General features: G+C 39.9%; 1 protein-coding gene across 2 annotated transcripts; it reads right to left on the bottom strand.

Annotated features, from left to right (window-relative positions):
• Positions 1 to 2,067: 2,067 nt before the first annotated feature.
• On the bottom strand, positions 2,068 to 21,102 carry RAD51AP1 (RAD51 associated protein 1). Of its 2 annotated transcripts, none has more exons than XM_075070784.1 (9): positions 20,978 to 21,102; positions 17,321 to 17,370; positions 15,775 to 15,916; positions 13,828 to 13,937; positions 12,583 to 12,669; positions 10,987 to 11,139; positions 10,462 to 10,620; positions 4,721 to 4,876; positions 2,068 to 3,540 (listed from the first exon to the last, which is right to left on the bottom strand). In XM_075070784.1, exons 1-9 carry the CDS (start codon positions 21,085 to 21,087, stop codon positions 3,413 to 3,415), a joined length of 1,095 nt encoding a protein of 364 aa, XP_074926885.1. In that variant the 5' UTR covers positions 21,088 to 21,102; the 3' UTR covers positions 2,068 to 3,412. The 2 variants fall into 2 exon arrangements, with proteins under 2 accessions (XP_074926885.1, XP_032631641.1); XM_032775750.2 differs by lacking the exon at positions 20,978 to 21,102 and adding an exon at positions 20,019 to 20,083.
• Between the last annotated feature and the right edge of the window lie 633 nt (positions 21,103 to 21,735).

Raw genomic sequence — 21,735 nt, 5'->3', positions numbered from 1 at the left:
AAGTTCCCCCGGGGTGGAGCGTTGAGGTGGCTCGTCTGGCGGCTGACTTTGAGTAGCCAGATACTAGGATATTAAAGGGACTCAACGGGGGACTATTTGAATCAGGGAGGCTTTGAAGTAGCATTTTGACAATGAGCCCCAGTAATGTGTCTTTCTATAATGCATTCAGCAAGGCTTTGTTTACTTGCTGCCTGGAACGACCCTTGTAATGACTGCTTCTTGAGCGTGATTAGTAGTCTGCAAACATGCCAATTGCTTCTGTGTATGAATTCCAGCACCAACCACTGTGTGTAGGAGAAAAAGATTAATAAAAATGTACTCGTAGAGAAAATGAAACAGCAATAACCAATACATAGAATTCGATGTATTGCAAGAGAAATGACACTGAGGAGCACTCTCTTAAGGAGGCTCTCATAGCTATTTGTAGGTCCAGCTGTCATTAGGCAACCTGTTTGAAAGGGGTACTGCAATGGGCTGGGAACATGCAAGGAATGTGTGTGGGGAGTTTGGGAAGTGGAGGGCATGGCACGGCATGCAGTTCTGTATAGTCTCTCTAATCTCTTGGAGCATTTCACAATCAGCATTGTCATCCTGCTCAGTGGCTGGTAGTATATTCCTACTGATATATTCTTATTATTCAAGGATGGAATTTCTATCCCTAGAGATTCTATTATACAGTTTGAGTCATTTAAGACTTACTATATTTAATTTCCATACACAGAGACACTCCCCACCCCCAGCACAACCTACTCTGTCATTCCTATATATTTTGAACCCTAGTATTACCATGTACCATTGCCTATCATCATTCCACCAGGTTTCTATGACGTCTATTATATCAGTACCTCATTTAATACCCGGCACTCAAGTTCACCCATCTTATTATTTAGAATTCTAGCATTTGTATGCAAGTACTTACAAAATTAGTCACTGTCCGCCATTGTGATATAATTGAATGGGATTCTTTTTCATTTGACTGTTTCTCTTCAGTTCCCACCTGTACTTGATCAACTTCTATTCTCCCATTTTTACTAGGATGTAGAAAATCCTCGTTAATATATCCTCCCATAAGGAATGTCTCTGTCTGAATCGTATGCTCCTCCGCATCTGTTGGCTTTCCCCCAGCCCTTAGTTTCAAAACTCCTCTACAAACTTTTTAATTTTATCTGCCAGCAATCTAGTTTTGTTTTGGTTTAGGTGGAGCCCATCCTTCCTGTATAAGCTCCTCCTTTCCCAAAATGTTCCTCAGCTTCTAATAACCCACAGTCGTCCTCCCTACGCCATTGTCTCATTCACACACTGAGACCCTGCAACTCTGCCTGTCTAAACTGGCCTTCCGCATGGAACTGGAAGCATGGCAGAGAATGTTATCATGGAGGTCATGGACTTCAATATTCAAGCTGTGTTAGTCCCAGGACATTAGAGAGACAAAATGAGTGAGGTAATACCTTTTATTGAACCAACTTCTCTTCATGAGAGAGAAGCTTTCGAGCTTATACAGAGCTCTTCTTCAGGTCTGTGTAAGCTTGAAAGATCGTCACTCTTACCAACAGACGTTGGGCCAATGAAAGATTACCTCATCTTGTCTCTCTGTTAGGATTAGGGTCAGTGATCAGAGGTTCTTTTGTTCTGTTTTAAATAATTTTGATGGAATTGTTAAACTATAGCAAACTGAGCTAAATACTGTGTTCTTTCTTCATTTATACTCTCATCCCCTTTGCTTTTTATTAACAAAAAAAGTATTGGTATTAATGCTAGAAACCAAACTATACCATTACTTATGACAGAACTATACGAATATTTACGACAGAAACAAAATCATGGCATGCAGTGAACATCTGTTGTGAATGCATTTAGAGCTCAAATAAATTGCATAACTACTGAAAGGAATTATGTGTCTTTCATTGACGTTCCAGCTTTTACCTAACATTGCCAGTGGGATGATTGAGGCACCCGGAGGTCAGATTCAATTTTTTAGGCAAGTCACCTATTACTTAGAACCAAGAATTCCTCTTAGTTATTCCCAGGAAACCATTAAACTCTTCAGTTTCTTAAATCCACAATAAATCTTTTAGTATCTTGTTTTATTTTTATAATCACATTTGTACTGCAAAAATATAATTATATAAAAGGATTAATTATAGTTAAGTTATATTTTACTTCAAACAGCATCATACTTCACAAAATTATATTCAAATATTATTCTGAACAATTGGGCTATTTATCCCTTTAACGCCTTTGCCCCATATCCGATACTGAAGGGAATTAAGAAGTTAAAACTATACTCTATTTGCAAATGATTCACTGATTCATTACCCAATCCTTTGAATTGTTATGAGGTCAAATTCATCCCTTGTGTAAGTTGGCACAACTGACTTTTGTGGGAGTGCACCTGCTTAGACAAGATCTGCTTTTGGTCCATTGACTCATCATTTCTAAATTAAGGTCAGGTCCTGGTGGTTCAGTAACTACCATTCCAAAAATATATGAAAATCTATTTATTGTGCAATAAATAATCATAAACCCCTTGATTCTGCAAAAATTTAAACGTGCTTAACTTCAATGGGTTTTGGATTTGTCTCACAACTAGTTCCACTGACTCCAAGGGACTAATCACATACATAAAGGTAATGCTTACATATTTGCAGGACTAGGGCCAAAGTTTGTAAGAAATTTTCAAAATGCATAAAGGCAGCTAAAATTACAAACTAGCTGTTTATAAAATATATTTTATTTTACTTTTTTTTAAAATACAGTTTTCTAAGCAAGACATTATACATTCTTAGCAATAAAATCCACACAAATACAACTATCAGTAAGTTTTAACAAAGATTTGAGAATCAACTTTTCTGGACCAAGAGGAACAATGATTTCACTTTACTAAAGGGATGCTTTAATTGGACTATGAACAGAATGAATACTAAAAATTTGGAATTCAAAACTGTAACTTTAAGGTTACATTAAGAATCCATTCTATATATTTAGATCCATAATTGATACACTGCTTTTTAGATTCTGATTTTATGCAATTTAAAAATGTAATGCTTATTTTTTTTTTCCCCAAAAAAGGCCAAACATCAAAGGATACAATCTCAAATACACAATCCTTTTCTTTGGGCCTGATCCATCAAGGTGCTGAGCAACCTGAGATCTAGTTGATTAAGTAATATTATTCAGCAGCTGAAGGTGCCCAGCACTTCACTGGTGGTACACTGCACCTTGAAGGATGAATGCCCTTTATTAGTAACAGACAAGCAACATTGACAGCATTTCCTCCCTCTGAATGAACAGTTTAATGAATAGTTTTCTGCTCAATAGTTTTCAACCCTGTTTAAAAACAACAGAACCCTATCACACACCCAATTCTTTCCGAACAGCAGTTCTTCAAGTGAGACACACTTTCATAGACCATTCAACTGCTGGCAGCAGCTGGGTGCAGTGGTTTCACTCGTGCTAATCTGGACAGGCCAAGTCTGAGACCCTGAGTAGGTGATTTAACTGAAATTCCTCTCAGTGGGTTACTACTGCATCCCGAGGCAGCTGAAAGTATTTTAAAACAAAACAAATGTCACAAATTAACAGAAAAACTGTCATCACTAACTTACAAAGAAGATATTACAGAAGAGCTAATTAAGTCTCCTCTTACGGAAACGGCAGAGAGGCCTGAACAATTATTGCAGGAAAGCACATAAAAATAAGGTACGTTGCCAGTGGGAACATACTTGATAGCTACAGCAGAAGGATGCAAAATCTGCAGGAGACACTTTTAAGGCTCCCCTTACATGTAACCTCAGAGTTACACCAATACATTTCACTCTGCTACCATAATACAGCATTTCTCAAAATATGGTCTGCTGTACACTTGCTGGTGCTCTGCAGAGCATTAGCAAGTCTCATGGTCCTATATTCCTTCATCTTTTTAAATCAACTGCTTTTATAGATATCCTGTTTTTATTGCCATGAAGAGGCAGGGTATATGTAAAAAACAATAGAGAACAAAAAGCCCATAGCCTAGCAGTTTACACTAGAGGCTGCTGCTACACAGAAGGAGAGAAACTACGAGTCTCCCCCCACAGGGTCTGCTCTGCCTGAAACTGTGAGTTACCACTCAGAGCCACCAGCAGGGGCAAGACGTATGACTGGAGGATGAGCATGGAACTAGGCATGTAGCAGCATAAGTAGTAGAAAAGGAGGACCTGAGAGTATGTAGTCACATGCAAGGAAAGAGGACCAAGCATAAAGGATCCACATGCAGAAGAATAAAACAGACGAGAAAGGTGAAAAAGCAAGAGGCAGTAGCAGTGTGATCTAAGTTTTCCAAAAAAGACCAAACACTTATCATACTAAATACAGCTACAAATACACGAATACTTGCCCACTATTATTTCTGTAAGAAAGCAAATAGTGCAATGCAACAGGGATGCTGGACAACCCTTAAAAGACAAAATGTCCACAAGACAATCCATATATTGAGATTTGGGCCACGCTATTGGGAAAAACTTTAGCACCCTTATCCTTTCAAGAGAAAAGTTATTGAGGCAGCTGGGAAATGGACAAGTTAATTTTGTGTGGGAAAAGTGACTGTAGGACACAGAGATGAGTAGAGAAGCTCATGTTTTGATGAGGAGGTACTCATTCAGAAATATAAATACTTTAGAGAACACCTTTTTAAACACATGTAAATAGGTATATTTGTCTGCAGCTACCATATTGCATATACCTGGTGGTATCCATTTGGGCTTTTTCTTGTCTGTTGAGGGACTTGATGCGTATAAAGGTTCTCCAATAGGTTCTGGAGAACTTGATGTCTCCTTCAATGTTAACTGAGATTTTGCTTGGACTACCCGTGGAGAAGAAACTACTGGAGTCACTTTGGCTGGAAAACAAAAAAAGCTTTAGAAAAATTGCGCTTTATTAAAGAAATCACCCGGCACAAAATTACTGTGCAAGTGAGGATCATTCAATTCAAAAAAATACAGGGCGATATGTCTTGAGAAACATGCCTTCCAATCAACGCAGGTTCATTTATTTGAACAGGTTATAGCCTCATATTTATTTCCTGGTTTAGAAGTAGGCACTTATCTCGTTACTGGCACACGATGTATCGTAGAACTGCATGAAAGGACAAGCTAACACAAATCTGCCATAAACTATAAGAAAAAACGTTTCCACACCACAATTAAACTGGTTCTATAATATATAATTAGCTGAAACATTTGAAACTAAATCATAATAGCAGGTCTGATGCATAGTTATTTAACACATATGTAAGAAATAGTTTTTTAAAAGGTTGTTGTGGTGATACATATTATGTTAAAGAGACACAGTGACCCTGTAACTCAAGTGTGGTAAATAAATATCTTTAACTATGCTATTAACAACACTGAAGATCATTAAGGCCTTGATTCCCTGTGAGCAATCGTTGTGGGTTCTGGGATCCACCAAGCCAGATGTGCTCATACGATAAGGACTTAAATGTAAAATAATGTATAAAACCTAAATTAATCATGGTTATGTTTTGGGGGGTTTTTTATTAAAGGGATATAGTCAATTAAAAAAAATCATGCCTCTGTCTGTTCATTTTTATTTTACTCTTGTTACACCTAAAACTGATAATTACTCTAACTTAAAGATTAAACAATTATTTCTAGGGCTGTCGATTGATCGTGGTTAACTCGTGATTAACTAAAAAAATGAATCATGATTATTTGCCGCTTTAATCACACTGTTAAACAACAGAATACCAACTGAAATGTATTAAATATTTTGGATGTTTTTCTACATTTTCAAATATGTTGATTTCAATTACAACACAGAATACAAAGTGTACAGTGATCACTTTATATTATATTTATTACAAATATTTGCACAGTAAAAATGATAAAAGAAATAGTATTTTTCAACTGATCTTTATACACGTACTTGTAGTGCAATCCTTATTGTGAAATGAAAGTCTGCAAGCTTACAAACTGTTATGAATTTATTTTATACATTAACATAACTCAAACCAAAAACCAATGTTAACTTATAGAGCCTAACAAGTCCACTCAGGTCCTACTTCCTTGATTCAGCCAATTGTAAGAACGACGAGTTGTTACATTTATGGGAGATAATGTTGCCTGGCTTCTAATTTAAACAAATCTCACTGGAAGTGAGAACAGACGGTGTTCACATGGACTTTTTGTACACGGCATTGCAAGGTATTTACATGCCACATCTGCTAAACTTTGTATGCTCTTCTGCTTGCCACACTCGGGGAGACATGCTTCATGCTGATGATGCTTGTAAAAAGTAATGTGTTAATTAAATTGTGACTGAACTCTTGGGAGAACTGTATGTCTGCCTGCTCTGGTTTTTACCAGGCATACTTGCTATTATATATTCAGTTATGCAGTCTCGCCATGAGGACCCAGATCATGCTGTCTCATCTTTAGACACACTTTCACCTGCCGATTTTTGACCAGAAATGTCAAAGAAGTACTAAATGTGTGATTTCTAAAATAGCTTACAGCACTCGACCCAAGTTTTAAAGAACTGAAGGGCCTTCCAAAATTCTGAGAAGGATGAGGTGTGGAACATGCTTTCAGAGAAGTCTTAGAGAAGCAACACTTACGATGCAGAAACTTACAGAACCCAAACCACAAAAGAAAATCACCTTTCTGCGCTGGTTCTCATCTGCGGCATCTGACTCAAGAGGACATGCGTCGGGTTTTACATGCTTTAGATCGTTACTTGAGCAGGACCACTATCCAGGGCCATGGGACACAAGTTCTCGGGAATGGTGGTTGAAGCAACTGAAGGATTTGTATGTTGGGAAAATCAACAACCCGGGAGGACAGACTATCCAATATATTCTGACTGCATTGCAGACAACTTTTTATTCCAGAAGATTGAAAAACGCTACCGGGGGAAGCTTTCTAGACTTTGATTTTAACAAATAGGGAGCGATCGTCGTTGAGAATTTGAAAGTAGAAGGAGAGCTTGGGTAGAAAGTGATCATGAAATCATAGAGGTTTGCAATTCTCGAGGCAAGGGCAGAAAAGGTGCAAGTACCGAGCAGAAATAGAGACCATGGATTTCGAAGCGCGGGATTGGTAAGCTTCAGAGAGCTGTATAGTAAGTTCCCATGGGTATCAAACTGAGAGGAAAAAACAATTGAGGGAGAGCTGGCAGTTTTCAAAGGGACGCCTATTAAGCGGCCCAAAAGGCAAGCGTATTCCGATGGGGTTAGGAAAGACAGTAAAATTGAATGGGCAAAAACGCACCTTTGGCTTAACCACGAATCTTGCATGACCTATCAATATTAAAAAAGGGAGTCTATAAAAAATGGAATACTAGGTCAGATACAAGGATGAATAGGCAATACACACAGGAATGCAGGGGCAAGTTAGAAAGCCAAAGGCACACAATGAGCTTCAAACTAGCTACTGCGGAATAAAGGGAAACCAAGAAGACTTTTTATCATTACATAAAGCGCAAGAGTGTAAGACAAAGGACTGGGTAGGCCACTGTCACCGGTCGACCCCCCAACAATTGTGATGAGGAGAGAAACAGTAACGGGACTTGGAATGGCAGAGATGCTTTATGACCTTCTTTGTTCGGTCTTCACTGAGAAAGTCTGAAGGAATGTCTAACATTAGTGAATGCTTATGGGAAGGAGTAGGTTTGAAGATAAAATAAAAAAAGAGCAAGTTTAAAAAATCACTTAGAGAAGTTTGATGCCTGCAAGTCCCAGGGCCTTGATGAGATGCATCGAGAATACTCAAGAGTTATAGAGAGGTATCTGAGCCTTCTAGCTATTACTTTGGAAAGTCATTGGGAGACGGTGAGAGATTCCAGAAGACTGGAAAAGGGCAAATATGTGCCCATGCTATAAAAGGGAATAAAAAACAACCAAGGAATCTACAAACCAGTTTAGTTTAACTTCTGTGCGCAGGGAAGATAATGGAGCAAGTAATTAAAGGAATCATGCTTGCAAACACTTGGAAGTGGTAGGGTGATAGGGGAATAGCCAGCATGGATTTGTAAGAATAAATCGATGTCAACCCACTTGATTGCTTTCTTTGACGTGGATAACGAGTCTTGTGATAAGGAGAAGCGTGGATGTGGTTACCTAGACTTTAGTAAGGAGCTCGCCATGATATCCTTTATCGAATAATAGGCAAATACATTTAGATGGGGCTACTACAACGTGGGTGATAACTCGGCTGAATAACCGAACTCAGGGAGGTAGTTATTAATGGGCTCCCAATTCCCTGCTGGAAATTATAACAAGTGGCGTTCCGCAAAGGGTCTGTTTTGGGCTGGCTTGTTCTATCTCATCAACATGATTTAGATGTTGCATAGAAAGTTACGTTATTAGTTTGCGGATGTACCAAACTGGAGGGATTGCACCTGCTTGGAGGACAGGTTAAAAAATTCAAATGATCAGGCAATTAGAAATGGAGAGGGTACCGGATGAAGTTCAATAAAGACAATGCAAGTGCGTCCACTTAGAATGAAACAATCAGTTCACACATACAGAATGGAAGAAACTGTCTAGGAGGAGTATGCAGAAAAGAGATCTAGGGGTCATAGTGGACCACAAGCTAAATATGCAGTCAACATGTGGTTACTGTTGCAAAAATAAAGCACAATGTTGATTCTGGATGCTTAACAGGTGTTTGTACAACAGAGACACAAGAAGTCATTCGTTCCGCTCTACTTCTGCGCTGGGTTAGGCACTCAACTGGAGTTTGTGTCAGTTCTGGGCCACCGATTCAAGAAGATGTGGGAGAGGATGCGAGAGGTTCACGAGAAGGCAACAAAAATGAATTAAAGTCTTGAGAACATACCTCCGAAAGGAAGGCTGAAAGAACTGGGTTTATTTGTTTGGAAAAGAATGAAGACTGAGAGGGGAACATGATAGCGTTTTCAGGTATCTAAAGCTTTGTCATCAGGAGGAGGGAGAAAACTGTGTTCACTTAGCCTATCTAATGATAGACAAGAGCAAGGCCCTTAAACTGCTCAGCAAGGGAGATTTAGGTTGGACATTAGGAAAAAGTTCCTAACTGTCAGGGTGGTTGGACACTGGAATAAATTGCCTAGGGAGGTTGTGGAATCTCCATCTCTGGAGATATTTAAGAGTAGGTTAGATAAATGTCTATCAGGGACGGTCTAGACAGTATTTGGTCCTGCCATGAGGGCAGGGGACTGGACTCGATGACCTCTCGAGGTCCCTTCCAGTCCTAGAGTCTATGAATCTTTAGCACTTCTAGCACGTAAATATCTTGTGACGCTAACTACAATAGTTCCATGTGAACACCTGTTCTCACTTTCAGGTGAAACAGTAAACAAGAAGTGGGCAGCATTGTCTCCCACACATGTACACAAACTTGTTTGTCTGAGTGAATGGCTGAATAAGAAGTAGGACTGAGTGGACCTGTAGGCTCTAAAGTTTCATATTGTTTTGTTTTTGAGTGCAGGTTTTTTTTGTGCATAATACATTTGTAAGTTCAATTTTCTTGATAAAGAGGTTGCACTACAGTACTTGTATTAAGTGAACTGAAAAATACTCTTATTTTTACAGTGAAAATGTTTATAATAAAAATAAATATAAAGTGAGCACTGTACACTTTGTATTCTATGTTGAAACTGAAATCAATATACTTGGAAATGTGGAAAACATCCAAAAATATTTAAATAAATGGCATTCTGTTATTAACAGCATGATTAATTGTGATTAATTTTTTTAATTGTTTGAGAGCCCTAATTATTTCTCATTTCGTATGTTGTCCATTTGACAGCAGTTTGTGTACAGTTTCATTATTACCCCAGATAGTCAGTTTGTCAGTCAATTTCCCCTATTTCTGCAAGTATTTCACATAGTAAAGGATAGATTATTTTTTTTAAATAGGAAAAAATGATTTTAAAACACAAAAATCAGCATGATTCAAGGACAGGGAGAGTACCCGAAACTTCTTTTCACTCACTTTTTGAAAATGACTGCTTTGAAATGCAAACAGGTCAGTGTGTACATGGTAGCAGTGTTCAGAGGGACAGTTAGTATGCAGAACAATTGAATGTTGTAGATCAGGGGTAGACAACTATGGCACGAGGGCCGAAGGCGGCACGTGAGCTGATTTCCAGTGGCACTCACACTGCCCGGGTCCTGGCCACTGGTCTGAGGGCTCTGCATTTTAATTTAATTTTAAATGAAGCTTCTTAAACATTTTAAAACCCTTATTTACTTTACATACAACAATAGTTTAGTTATATATTATAGACACAGAGAGAGGCCACTAATACTTTTTAATGTTTTTAGAAGGAAAGTGAAACCTTAAATTAGAGTGAATAAATGAAGACTTGGCACACTACTTCTGAAAGGTTGCTGACCCGTTGTAGATTCACACCCTGGCTGCATATTCACTAACTGTTTGTTTAGACAAGCCCTGTATTTTTTGCTGATTACATCAAGCTTACTTGTAGCATTAATTCTGGATTTGGGGGGGTTCTTTTCTTTTTCTGTTTGGACCTTTAACTTAATTTCTTTCCTTTTATTTTCTTTAGTTTTCTTCTTTTTTGCAGCAAAGTCTTCATCATCTTCCTCACTGAAATCTGAACCACCCTCTGATTCCTCATCTAAAACAGCAGAAAAAAATATATGAGGTTTGACATCTCTTTTTTAGGAGTGCAATTTATTGTTGCCACCTGGTTTGCATATTCTGAACGAAAGGAAACCATGTTTGGAGTCCTAGGCTAAAACACACTGAAGATCAAATATGGATCAATAAGCTCAACTGACCATGTCAGAAACCTAGCCTTTAGCTTTGGTCTCTTGAAATGCATTCAGGACACATAACTAAGAACAAATTGTTGTATTTCAAAGAGGAACAAAGGTATAAGGCTGAAAACAGTATACATTTCACTGAAAATATTTTTCTCTCAGAATAATTAGACATATTCAAAACATATCCTACAGGAAATATTTAATAGTAGATAACTTACCACAGACAAATTCTGGCTCATAGTTATGAGCATGGTCTCCCTCATTACTGTCATCTATCAGTAACTTCTGCTGCGACACAGCTTTAGATGCTGCTCTTCTTTGCCTATGGCCATCTGTGGGGATGTCACTATCAACTGTGACCTGATCGGGGCCTGCAGGATAAACATTGGTCTTATTAACATAAGTTAATAAAGGGACTGGTTGCATGCTTAATAGTAAGTAAGTACTAAGTGTTTTGCTGGACTGGAGCCATAGTTTCCACTACGGATTCTGAGTATCGTATATACTCGATCATAAGCCGGAAAATTTTTATAACCTGTTCATAAGCCAACCCTATAATTCAGGGGTCAGCAAACTTTGGCTCCCGGGCCATCAGGGTAAGCTGCTGGTGGGCCGAGATGATTTGTTTACCTCGAGCGTCTGCAGGCACAGAGGTAAACCTAAGTAAACAAAGTGTCCCGGTGCGCCAGCGGCTTACCCTGATGGGCCGGGACAGCAACTGGTGGGGAAATTTTTGGGGGGAGAGAAGCTGGGAGTCAGGGGAGTAACCCCTGTGAACACCCCCCACATGACCCCACCCTAGCCCGGGACCCCCACACTCTCCCCATCCCATCCCTTCCCACCTTATCTGGGGAGGGCCAGGGGAGGATGTCTCACCTGACTGGAGCTGCTCCAGCAGGGCAGCATGGTCACAGCCTGCTCCGGTGGGCCAGACCAGGCGGTGCGGCTGCAGCATGTTCCAGCGGGCTGGGCCTGGTGGCATGGACGCAGCGTGCTCTGGCAATGTGGCCACAGGCTGCTCTGGGGAGCGGGGCTGAGCAGTCCGGTTTCAGCCTACCAGCCCCGGACCTGCAGCTGCTTCGGAGGCTGGGGGGAGAGCAGCATGGCCAAAAGTGGAGAGACTCTGGTCCCGCCTCTTCCCTTCTGGCTCTGCTGCCTCTCCTTGCTCCCTCTGTTGTGCGGAGGAGCTGTGTACCACCTCTCCCTCTCTATAGTCATTCATAAGCTGACCCCCTTCTCCAGTGCTTTCCTTTCTTACTAAAAAAATTCGGCTTATGAACGAGTATATATATATTTCTGGAGATTATCATCCAAGTGCACAGTATCTGAGCTTCTTAAATGTCTGTAATTCTCATTTTATTTTATCTTTTTAAAAATTGCTCTAATGAGTCCTTTTTGCAGGTAGAAGTTGGCAAAGCTAATCTGGAATCAAGGTGTTAAGAGTGAAAAGTCAGGGAATTGAGAGTACTTAGATCTTTCAAGGAGATAAGCCATACCTTAAAATATTTGTGCGTGCACATTCATGCATGTGGTTTGTTCAGTGTTCACTTCTTGATGATAAATTGATAGTTCAAAAAGATCATTTGGAACTCATTTCCTACCAATTTTAAGACAGGAGCCAAATTTAGATCTAACAGATTGAATATACCTTTCAGACCAAAGCATATCTATACAACTTAAAATAAAAATCGTTTTTATTCTTTTTTCTCCAACAGTTTTTACCTTCACTTTACTGAAAAGAAATGTTTCAGAAACACTGCTTACACATAATATACATATATTTACATAAAAAGACAGACACAAAAATAACTTACCTAAGAGACCACTATCTGCACTGCAGTCGGAGAGAAGGGAACTGTTGTCTACACTTTCTAATTCAATAGCTGTACATTTTTTGATGCCTATATTTGAAAAAATGCATAAAATATGTTTGAAAATTAGCACTATAAAGACTCAGCATATCAAGAAATGAAAATAATTTAGCCAAAACAAGTTAAACTCTAGCAGATTCCAGATAAAGCTCTTTTTAGTAGATAATGATGTCATTATATTTCATCACAGAAAAGCTGCAATGTAATATATTAACTTTGACTAGAATTACAGTTGCCACACTATGATGGGCTGAAATAATTTGGGATTTTCTCTCTTCTTTAAAATAAATTGAATTGCATTATATCCATGTTCACTATAAGGAAACAATGTGCAGAGAGCATAGTACAGTGTTAAGAGGAAGAGGTTAATATGGAGTATAAATGCAATTAAAACATTTTATCACACTTTTTAAAAAAAATTTAACTATGTTTTTTTCCTGCCACACATTTTGGAAACAGAGAAAATGCATTTAATGTTTAGTAATACTTCTTTGTAATTACAGATCTACATTCCAGTAAAAGCTGGGACAAAAAGAAGCCATTGTTGTGGAAAATCCACAAATTTTGAGTATCGATACAGATTTTACTGTACATTCCAAAGACTAAATTTGCAATTGTAAAATTAACTCTCTAATACATCTGCTTGCAAAGATCATCATCTTTTGTTAGGGATGGACAGTGTCCTCAGCAGTGTACATGCGTCATTAAAAGAGCTTCTGCCCCACATTCTTCCAAAGTCTAAATCTGCAGATTTTGAGGACTGCGAGACTTCATGGGCCCAATTCAACTCTCATTGAAGTTAACGGAAATTTTTACTACTGACATCATTGGTGAGTTGCATCAGATCCTATGAGAAAAAGTTAATATTGTTCTTGGAAAGTTTAATCAACCCCAGAGCTTTATATTTAGGATAGTCAAAGACTGAAACTTAATCTGTATAATAAACAAGTGATTCTGGTAGGTTTTTTTCAAAATTGCACAGCACTACTTAGCATTAGCACAATTTGGTATGATAAACCTCCTCCCATCAACGAATAAAAAGAAATTTTCAAGTCTTCTCAATTAATTTATTAAAAGAAAGGATACAATATCAGCACAGTTATAAAGCAACTACAAAGGATGCCAAATACAATGAAGGAATAGCTTAAAATGGGAAAAGCTGAAATGCATTTTAACTGTAAAGAGAACCTTGTTCTTGTGAATCTTGCACTTCAAGGATGTCTGCAGATGGTTCTTTAACTGATAAGGCTAACGCAACTTCTAAATCTCGCTGGTAAAGTTTGTCATCTAAGGCTATCCTGAAACAAGTAAAAAACATCATAGGAAAAATGTTTCCAGCAAATCTAGTGAATATTATTTTCGTGAACCGAAGCAATGCAAAGCTACTTCTGAGCAGCTACTCATTAATGTAATTATAAATCAGTACTTATGCAGGAAATAATACAAATGTTACAATACAAAATCTGTAATTTACTGCATAACAAATGAGCAGAGGTTTGTGAAATTCACTTGATATAACAGAAATACTTTGCACTTACCAATATAGAATGCTTTATGTCTTCAAAATGATGTACACACATTAATTATCAGTAACAGACCGAAAAAATATATTTCATTTGTAGAAAATATTCTATTGGTATAGAATTCTACATAAAATATTTTCTACCAAAAGTTGCTTAAAATAAGTTTTAATTGACTTTTATTAAGGTGTACTTCTGAATTTCTGTCAATATGAGCTGAACTTTTGTTGAAGCCCAAAGTTTGCTTGTTTGAACCTTTCACTGTACTGCACCTTTAAGCGGAGGGAGGAGCTTGCTGGAGAGAGGGAATAGCATTGGGGGATGGAGTGGGGTGAGGCTCAGAAGCTGCTGCAAAAAGGGGAGTGAGCCAGTGAGGCAACTGGCTGATTCATCCCTAGGGGCTGGAAGGGCTGGGGAATTCAAAAGGGGCAAGCCCAGCGCAGAAAGCCTCTTTTCCCTGGACCAGATGGAGCAGCACCTGCCTCCCTCCCCTGAGGTTGCAAAATACCAGTTTTGGTCAGAACCTGCTGTGGGCATCAGCTAGCCACTCCTTTCTAGGAGGGTTGGGAAGGAATTTTTCCCTCACCACCCAATTGGCTTAGATGGGGCGGGGATTTTGTTTTGCCTTCCCTTCACAACCAGATTGGCCTAGGTGGAGTGGGGTTTTTTTCACCTTCCCCCATAGCAGGGTCAGGGAGGGTTTTGTTATGGTGAATAAGGAAAGGTGTTAGACTATTATGTTGCAACTCGTTATGTAAACGTCGGGCGGATGTCAAGTGCAGGTACTCCATAGGGAAGGGATACAGGGACAGACTCTGTATGGTACAGAATGGTTTGGTAAAGGACTTAAAAAGGAGCTGTTGTTTAAAGGAGCAGAATGAGTGATGAGGGGTGTTTGGGGCTCCTATGACTGGTACAGCAGGGAGCAAACCCCCTTTTCTCATAGCCCACCTTAACCCTCGTTGAGAGTGGGTGGGGAGAGAGGATGGTAAAGTCCCAGCAACGGGTTGTCTAGGGGACCTGGCTGGAAAAAGTGGGGGGCAGTTGGAAGCCCCCCTGGTAGATATTGAATGAACACGAGCTACCTGCACTGTACACTTTTATCTGCCAGGTAGTCCCAAGCATCTAATAATGAAGTTGTGGCCTGATTAAAACCATGTCAAGTGTCTCTTGTTCACTTTTGTATACTAAGCCTATAGACCATACAGTGTTTTCATGTACTATACTGAAGGGTTCTTTAGAACTACCTAGATTAGGTTAGTCACAAATTTACATAATTTAGACCACAAACCTGCACTGGACCTATGCGGGCAGATCTCTGCACCAGTGTAGAGCCCTGTTGAAATCCACAGTGCTTCATGTTGGCAAAAGGGTCCACCTAGTCAATTGTGGTGCAGGCACTCTTGTCATTAGACATTACTAGATTATCCGTCACTCATTAGTAAGCAAAAGAATTTGATAATAAATCTTAGACTAATATGCTAGACCTTTATTTGTAGTTATTTAAACTATACTCTAGGAAAGTGTAAAACTTGAGGAAAATTAAGAAATTGAAGTGTTGTTGAGATGAAGCTTTTCTATTGCACACAACTAACTACACGTCATTACCTCTCACCTTTTACTGGGTGTTTTCTTCGGCACTGTAGTCACCTCTCTGTGTGGCCTTTTCTGCTTCTCCTTTTTCTCTCTATTTGTCTCTGTAGGTACTACTCTAGATTTTTTTTTTGAAGGTGCAGGTACACAGGCAAAGTCTTCATCTGCTTATGAAAACACGCACAAGTTAGAAAGAGTTTAGCCCATACAGTGCAAGTTTCTCCAACAACCACGAAAAAGTCTCTCCTCAGAAAATGTATTTAAATCACAAATATAAAATATTCTAAAACATTTATGTTCTTATGGCTCTCATCTGAAACTATAAAACCAATTTTCAGTCTCATAATCGGACAACAAATAGATGTAGCTGTAATGAGCTTTGAGATACTCTTGAACAAAAAGGTACTAGCTAAATGTAGATCATAATCATAGTGAGACCTGATCATTCTCCTCCTTTTGCAGCAGCTTCGTGGTGGTGAAGTCCATAAATGGCTATTAGCCAGGATGGGTAAGGAATAGTGTCCCTAGCCTCCGTTTGTCAGAGGATGGAGATGGATGGCAGGAGAGAGATCACTTGAACCTGTTAGGTTCACTCTCTCTGGGGCACCTGGCATTGGCCGCTGTCGGTAGACAGATACTGGGCTAGATGGACTTTTGGTCTGACCTGGTACAGCCATTCTTATGTTCTTACTATTTCTAACAATTTTCAAGATGTAAATATTCAAGTTAATTAATTATTATCATCAATATGAGGATAAAGTTTCAATCTCAAATGTGTTCTCAGAGTTCACATTCACTTGAAATTCAAGTTCTTCTGGCAATTGAATACCATTCAATATACATCATTCTTACAGTCCTTGGTCTTTTGGAACTTTTTCCTTTTAATGATTCCCATTCTTAAAAGAGGAGTTCTCCCCCCTTTCATTACACTGCCTCTTTACAAAGTATACTTCTTTAGACCTCCAAGGCCCAAACTGGGAACAAAGACTGAAAATCGGGGATATCAGACTAAAATCAGTCCAAGAATTTTAAAATTTTGTCTTTAGCACAAATTTTTTGTATAACTACGATGCAAAAAAATTGCAATAAAAATAAGTGATAATATCAAGTTTAAATAGGATGGAGGCGAGAGGCATGAGACCTCTGCACAGATGGTTCTACATTCCTGCAGATCACTGTGATTTACAGAAAACTCTGTGGTCTGTTTCATGGAAGAACATGGAATAGACCACCATCCCTCTGGAAAAATGTCAGAGAAATCTCTGTGGGAAAAACCTAGCAGAGCTCTCCTGCCCCAAGCCGCCTCCTACAATTTTTTTTTTCTGCAAGAGGGGTTGAACTAACTCAATATTATGAACAGGTCAGCAGTGTAAATATCACTGCTATTGTGTAATATCCTTATAACATGGATTGTACTCTAACAGGGCCTGAATTTGATTCCACTGAAGCTAATAAGAGTCTTTTCACTGAATTCAACAGAAGGATAGGGCCCATATTCTACCAACATTTTAAACAAAGCTATTGCAGACCTTAACTCTTTTTGGTGTGGATAACAGTGGACCACTTACCATCATTTTCAAAGTCCCCAAACTGTGAATAATCAACAATTTTCTTATTCCTGTGACAAAACAACACACATTATTAGTCATTCAACACAAGAACCATTGTTTGTTAATTTTAGTTTCTCGGCATTGCACTAATTCCCCTTTTCAAATCAGTCTCTATTCATATATATAGTTAGTCATTGCTATCATATAAACTGTAAGCTCAATTCAACATGCGTTAGCGTCCAGCTACTCAAGTGTTTTGGCAGTAAATGGCTTTTTGTTGCCAAGTTGATTTATTTCTTCTATGTACACAATTTCTCGTGATAATTATTTCCTTATAGACTCATAGGTCAGAAGGGACCAATATGATCATCTAGTCTGACCTCCTGCACAAAGCAGGCCACAGAACCCTACCCATCTACTTCTGTAACAACCCCTAACCTATGTCCGAGTTATTGAAGTCTCCAAATTGTGGTTTGAAGACCTCAAGCTGCAGAGAGTCCACCAGCAAGTGACCCATGCCCACGCTGGAAAGGAAAGGCGAAAAACCTCCAGGGCCTCTGCCAATTGCCCTGGAGGAAAATTCCTTCCTGACCCAAATATGGCGATCAGCTAAACCCTGAGCATGTGGGCAAGACTCACCAGCCAGCATTCAGGAAAGAACTCTCTGCAGTAACGCAGATCCCATCCCATCCAACATCCATCACAGACCATTGAGCAGACTTATCTGCTGATAATCCAAGATCAATTGCCAAAATTAAACTTATCCTATCATACCGTCCCTTCCATAAACTTATTAAGCTTAGTCTTAAAGCCAGATATGTCTTTTGCCCCCACTACTCCCTTGGAAGGTTGTTCAGAACTTCACTCCTCTAATGGTTAGAAACCTTCGTCAATTTCAAGTCTAAACTTCCAAATGTCCAGTTTGTACCCATTTGTCCTTGTGTCTACATTAGGACTAAGCTTAAATAATTCCCTCCCTCCCTAATGTTAATCTCCCTGATATATTTATATAGAGCAAGCATATCCCCCGCAGCCTTCTTTTGGCTAGGCTAAACAAGCCAAGCTCTTTGAGTCTCCTTTCTAAGGCAGGTTTTCCATTCCTCGGATCATCCTAGTAGCCCGTCTCTGAACGCTGTTCCAGGTTGAATTCATCCTTCTTAAACATGGGAGACCAGAACTGCACAGTATTCCAGGTGAGGTCTCACCAGCGCCTTATACAACGTACTAACACCTCCTTATCTTTGCTGGAAATACCTCGCCTGATGCATCCTAAAACCGCATTTGCTTTTTTAACGGCCATATCGCATTGGCGGCTCATACTCATCCTTCGATCAACCAATACTCCAAGGTCCTTCTCCTCCTCTGTTGTTTCCAACTGATGTGTCCCCAACGTATATCTAAAATTCTTATTATTAATCCCTAAGTGCATGACCTTGCACTTTTCACTATTAAATTTCATCCTTCTTTAAAAAAATCTTATAAATCACATTATTGTCTCGTACAGTCATTTGAGATGTTTTCTCCATGGTACTTTTAGATTTTGTTTCCTAGACCTAATTGTAAGATCATACTATAAATATTACTATATGCAAAGACTGCATCATCAAAACTTTCAACACATTACTTAGGCCCTTGATCCTGCAGTGAGTTACATACCAGTCAACTCAAGCCCACATGGAGATCTTTTGACTTCAACAGGATTTCTGACAAGCACAGGGATCTGCCTGCCTGCACAGAGCTCATAGCAGGATTGGGGCCTAAGATCTGATCCACGGTATATTTATTCACTAGTGACTCAAATCTGCTGAGCACATTCAACTTCATTATGAGTGAGGACAAAGAAATAATAAGGTATTGAGAAGAGCAAAGTGAGAAATATAGACAAAAAAATAACAGTACAAGATAATGCATCTGGAAAAAAATCAGAAACACAGATATTCAATAAAAGGGACACACTGATCCTACAATGACTTCAGCACAGGTACACGGATCTACCCATGCAGAGCTCATTGTGGGATTATAGCTTAGGAAAAAAAAGGCAGTGTCAAAACTGGGTCTTTATGTTCATTTTCTCAGAGACTGAAAGCTGTTTGGGGACAGGTGCAGATGCTAGAGTGTTGCAAGTCTTATAAGTCCTTCCCCATCCAAGATAGGGAAATAAATAACAGCAAACAAGTTTGGATAAATGTATGATTATATGTAGTGTTGTAGCTGTGTTATCAGATATCAGAGATAAGCTCACCTCTCTCAGCAACAGAAGTTGGTCCAATAAAAGCTATTACCTCACTCACCTTATCTTTTGCACATACCTAAGCAGTTACTTGCAACCATATGGCACCTATCACCAAAGTGAGTGGAGAACTGACATACCTTAGATGCATACTTGCCTAACATCAAGCTTTTAGGAGGGCTTCTCAGGCCTGGTCTACACTACACAGGTTGACACAAGACAGGTTACATCAACCTAACTGTGGAAGAGTGTACACTTACATTTCACTCCCACAGATGTAACTGCCCCATTAAGCTTTGTGTACACTACACAGTTTTGTTGACATAAGTCAGCTTTCATCAGCAAAACAGTGCAAGTATACACACTGAAATGTTCTTCCCACCAATGTAACTCCTCATCTCTGACAAAATAAAACCACCTCGATGAGAGGCATAGAGCGTTTTGTGACGTAGTTACAGTGACTCGGTGTCAGACTAGACGCCGAACCTGCTTATGTTGTCCGAATTGGCCTCCAAGAGGTGTCCCACAATGCCCATCACGACCGCACTGGTCAACAGTTTTCTCTCTGCTGCCCTGCAGGAACACAGGCACGTATCCTTCAACTGATTGAAGGCCTAGGAATTTTTGAGATTCCTCTTTCTCTTTGCTCAGCATGGACTGTTCATACAGCATCTTCTCAGCTGACCATGCCAGCTTTCTGCAACAGAGGCGCTCCTGCCTGGAGTACACCAGAGCTGTTGGATCTGCTCGATCTGTTGAGAGAGGAGGCTGAGCAGTCACAGCTTCGCTCAAGTTGTAAGAACTTTGATATCTGTGGACAGATTGCTCATGGCCTGCAGAACGGACAAGCAACAGTGCCATGCTAAGATCAAGGTACTAAGGTGGGCATAGCAGAAGGCAAGGGAGGCAAACTATCGCTCTGGTGTAGCACCAAAGATAAACCACTGCTACCAGGGGCTGGATGCCATCCTCAGCAGTGACCCTACCTCTACTGCCAAAAGCTCAATGGATACTTTGGGGGGCTGGAGGCAGCAGCCAGCAGAGTCAACCGCAAGGACAAAGTGGTAAATCAGGAAGTGGTGTTGCGGGAGGATGTGGGACATGTGACAAAGTGGACTGGTGGCATTGCAAGTCAGGACCTATTTTTGACTTCAGGGGGGTTTAGCCAGTCCCAGCACTGGTGCCCAGAAAGCACAAGATGCATGCTTTGGTAAACACACATTTTCCTTTGACACTGCACAGTGATGTGAGATTGAGGTCTCATTTATTTTGTTATATGGTAGAAGGATAAGGGATAGAAATTACTAACAGAGTCTATGCAGCTAAGTAGTGGGGGCCTGGCAGAAAAGTTTGTTAATGTCCAAGGAATCCTCCATACAGATCTCTAAGAAGCTTTCATGTAGGTACTCTGCAATCCTCTGCCAACGATTCCTTGGCAGAGCTACCCTGTTACTCCCCCGCTGTAGGAAACTTTGCCGCACCAACAGGCAATTATTTCTGCAGGGACCAAAGTGGCATTAGGCAAGCAGCATACGGACCCGCCCTGAAGCTGCATGCATGCAGAAGATGCACCGTTGAATCCCAGATTACCTTCAGGAGTGAGGTAATCGGATTTGATTACCCCAGCCTGTGGAAAAGGGTGCCAATACTCAGAATAGTGTCTCTAGGCACATATAGTGATCCTCTTTGCAAACTACCCAGAATTTTTGTCCCTTCTTGCCCATTCCCTCTTCCTAACATCTTCCCCTCTCCCCCTCATCCACCTCTGCTGAACTCACCCTATTTGGGACTCTTGTCAAACTGTGTGCTAGCCAAGGGAGAGTGAGAAAGAGGTATATGCGACTTTTGTGATTCACAGCTGTCAGTGCACTCACAATACTGTCTCTGTTCTTTGTTTCCTTGACTTCTGCAGATGTTCCCTTGAGGATCAAGTCCTACACCCCGGCAGAGCACCTCCATCAGATAAGGAAGAGAACCAGGAGGAGTAAAGAGAATATGTTTTGCAAGTGCTGCAGTCAACACATACAGCAGATAGCAAAACAAGATCATGGAGGGAAAACTCAGGCTGGACAGTCTGGAAAGGGGCAGGAGCAGGAGCAGATGATAGATGGACATGAGTAGATGATAAAGCTACTAGAAAGTCAGCAAGAGATGCCCAAGTCCCTCACAGTGCTGCAGTCTGAGCACATCCATGCATGACTCC

The sequence above is a fragment of the Chelonoidis abingdonii genome, chromosome 1, assembly GCF_003597395.2.
Source record: "Chelonoidis abingdonii isolate Lonesome George chromosome 1, CheloAbing_2.0, whole genome shotgun sequence".
Classification (NCBI taxonomy): Eukaryota; Metazoa; Chordata; order Testudines; family Testudinidae; genus Chelonoidis; species Chelonoidis abingdonii.
The sequence above is the reverse complement of the archived record's forward strand: the minus strand, read 5'-3'. Positions and strand labels throughout refer to the sequence as shown.

Excerpts from the sequence above, each read along its gene's own strand:
- RAD51AP1 (XM_075070784.1), bottom strand. The coding sequence starts at position 21,087 with ATGCAGCTTCAGGGCGGGTCCGTATGCTGCTTGCCTAATGCCACTTTG. Across the intron at positions 17,371-20,977 it reads TACAGCGGGGGAGTAACAGG|GAATAAGAAAATTGTTGATT; the intron begins GTAGCTCTGCCA and ends GTTTTGTCACAG. Across the intron at positions 11,140-12,582 it reads TGCAGATAGTGGTCTCTTAG|GCCCCGATCAGGTCACAGTT; the intron begins GTAAGTTATTTT and ends TTTATCCTGCAG.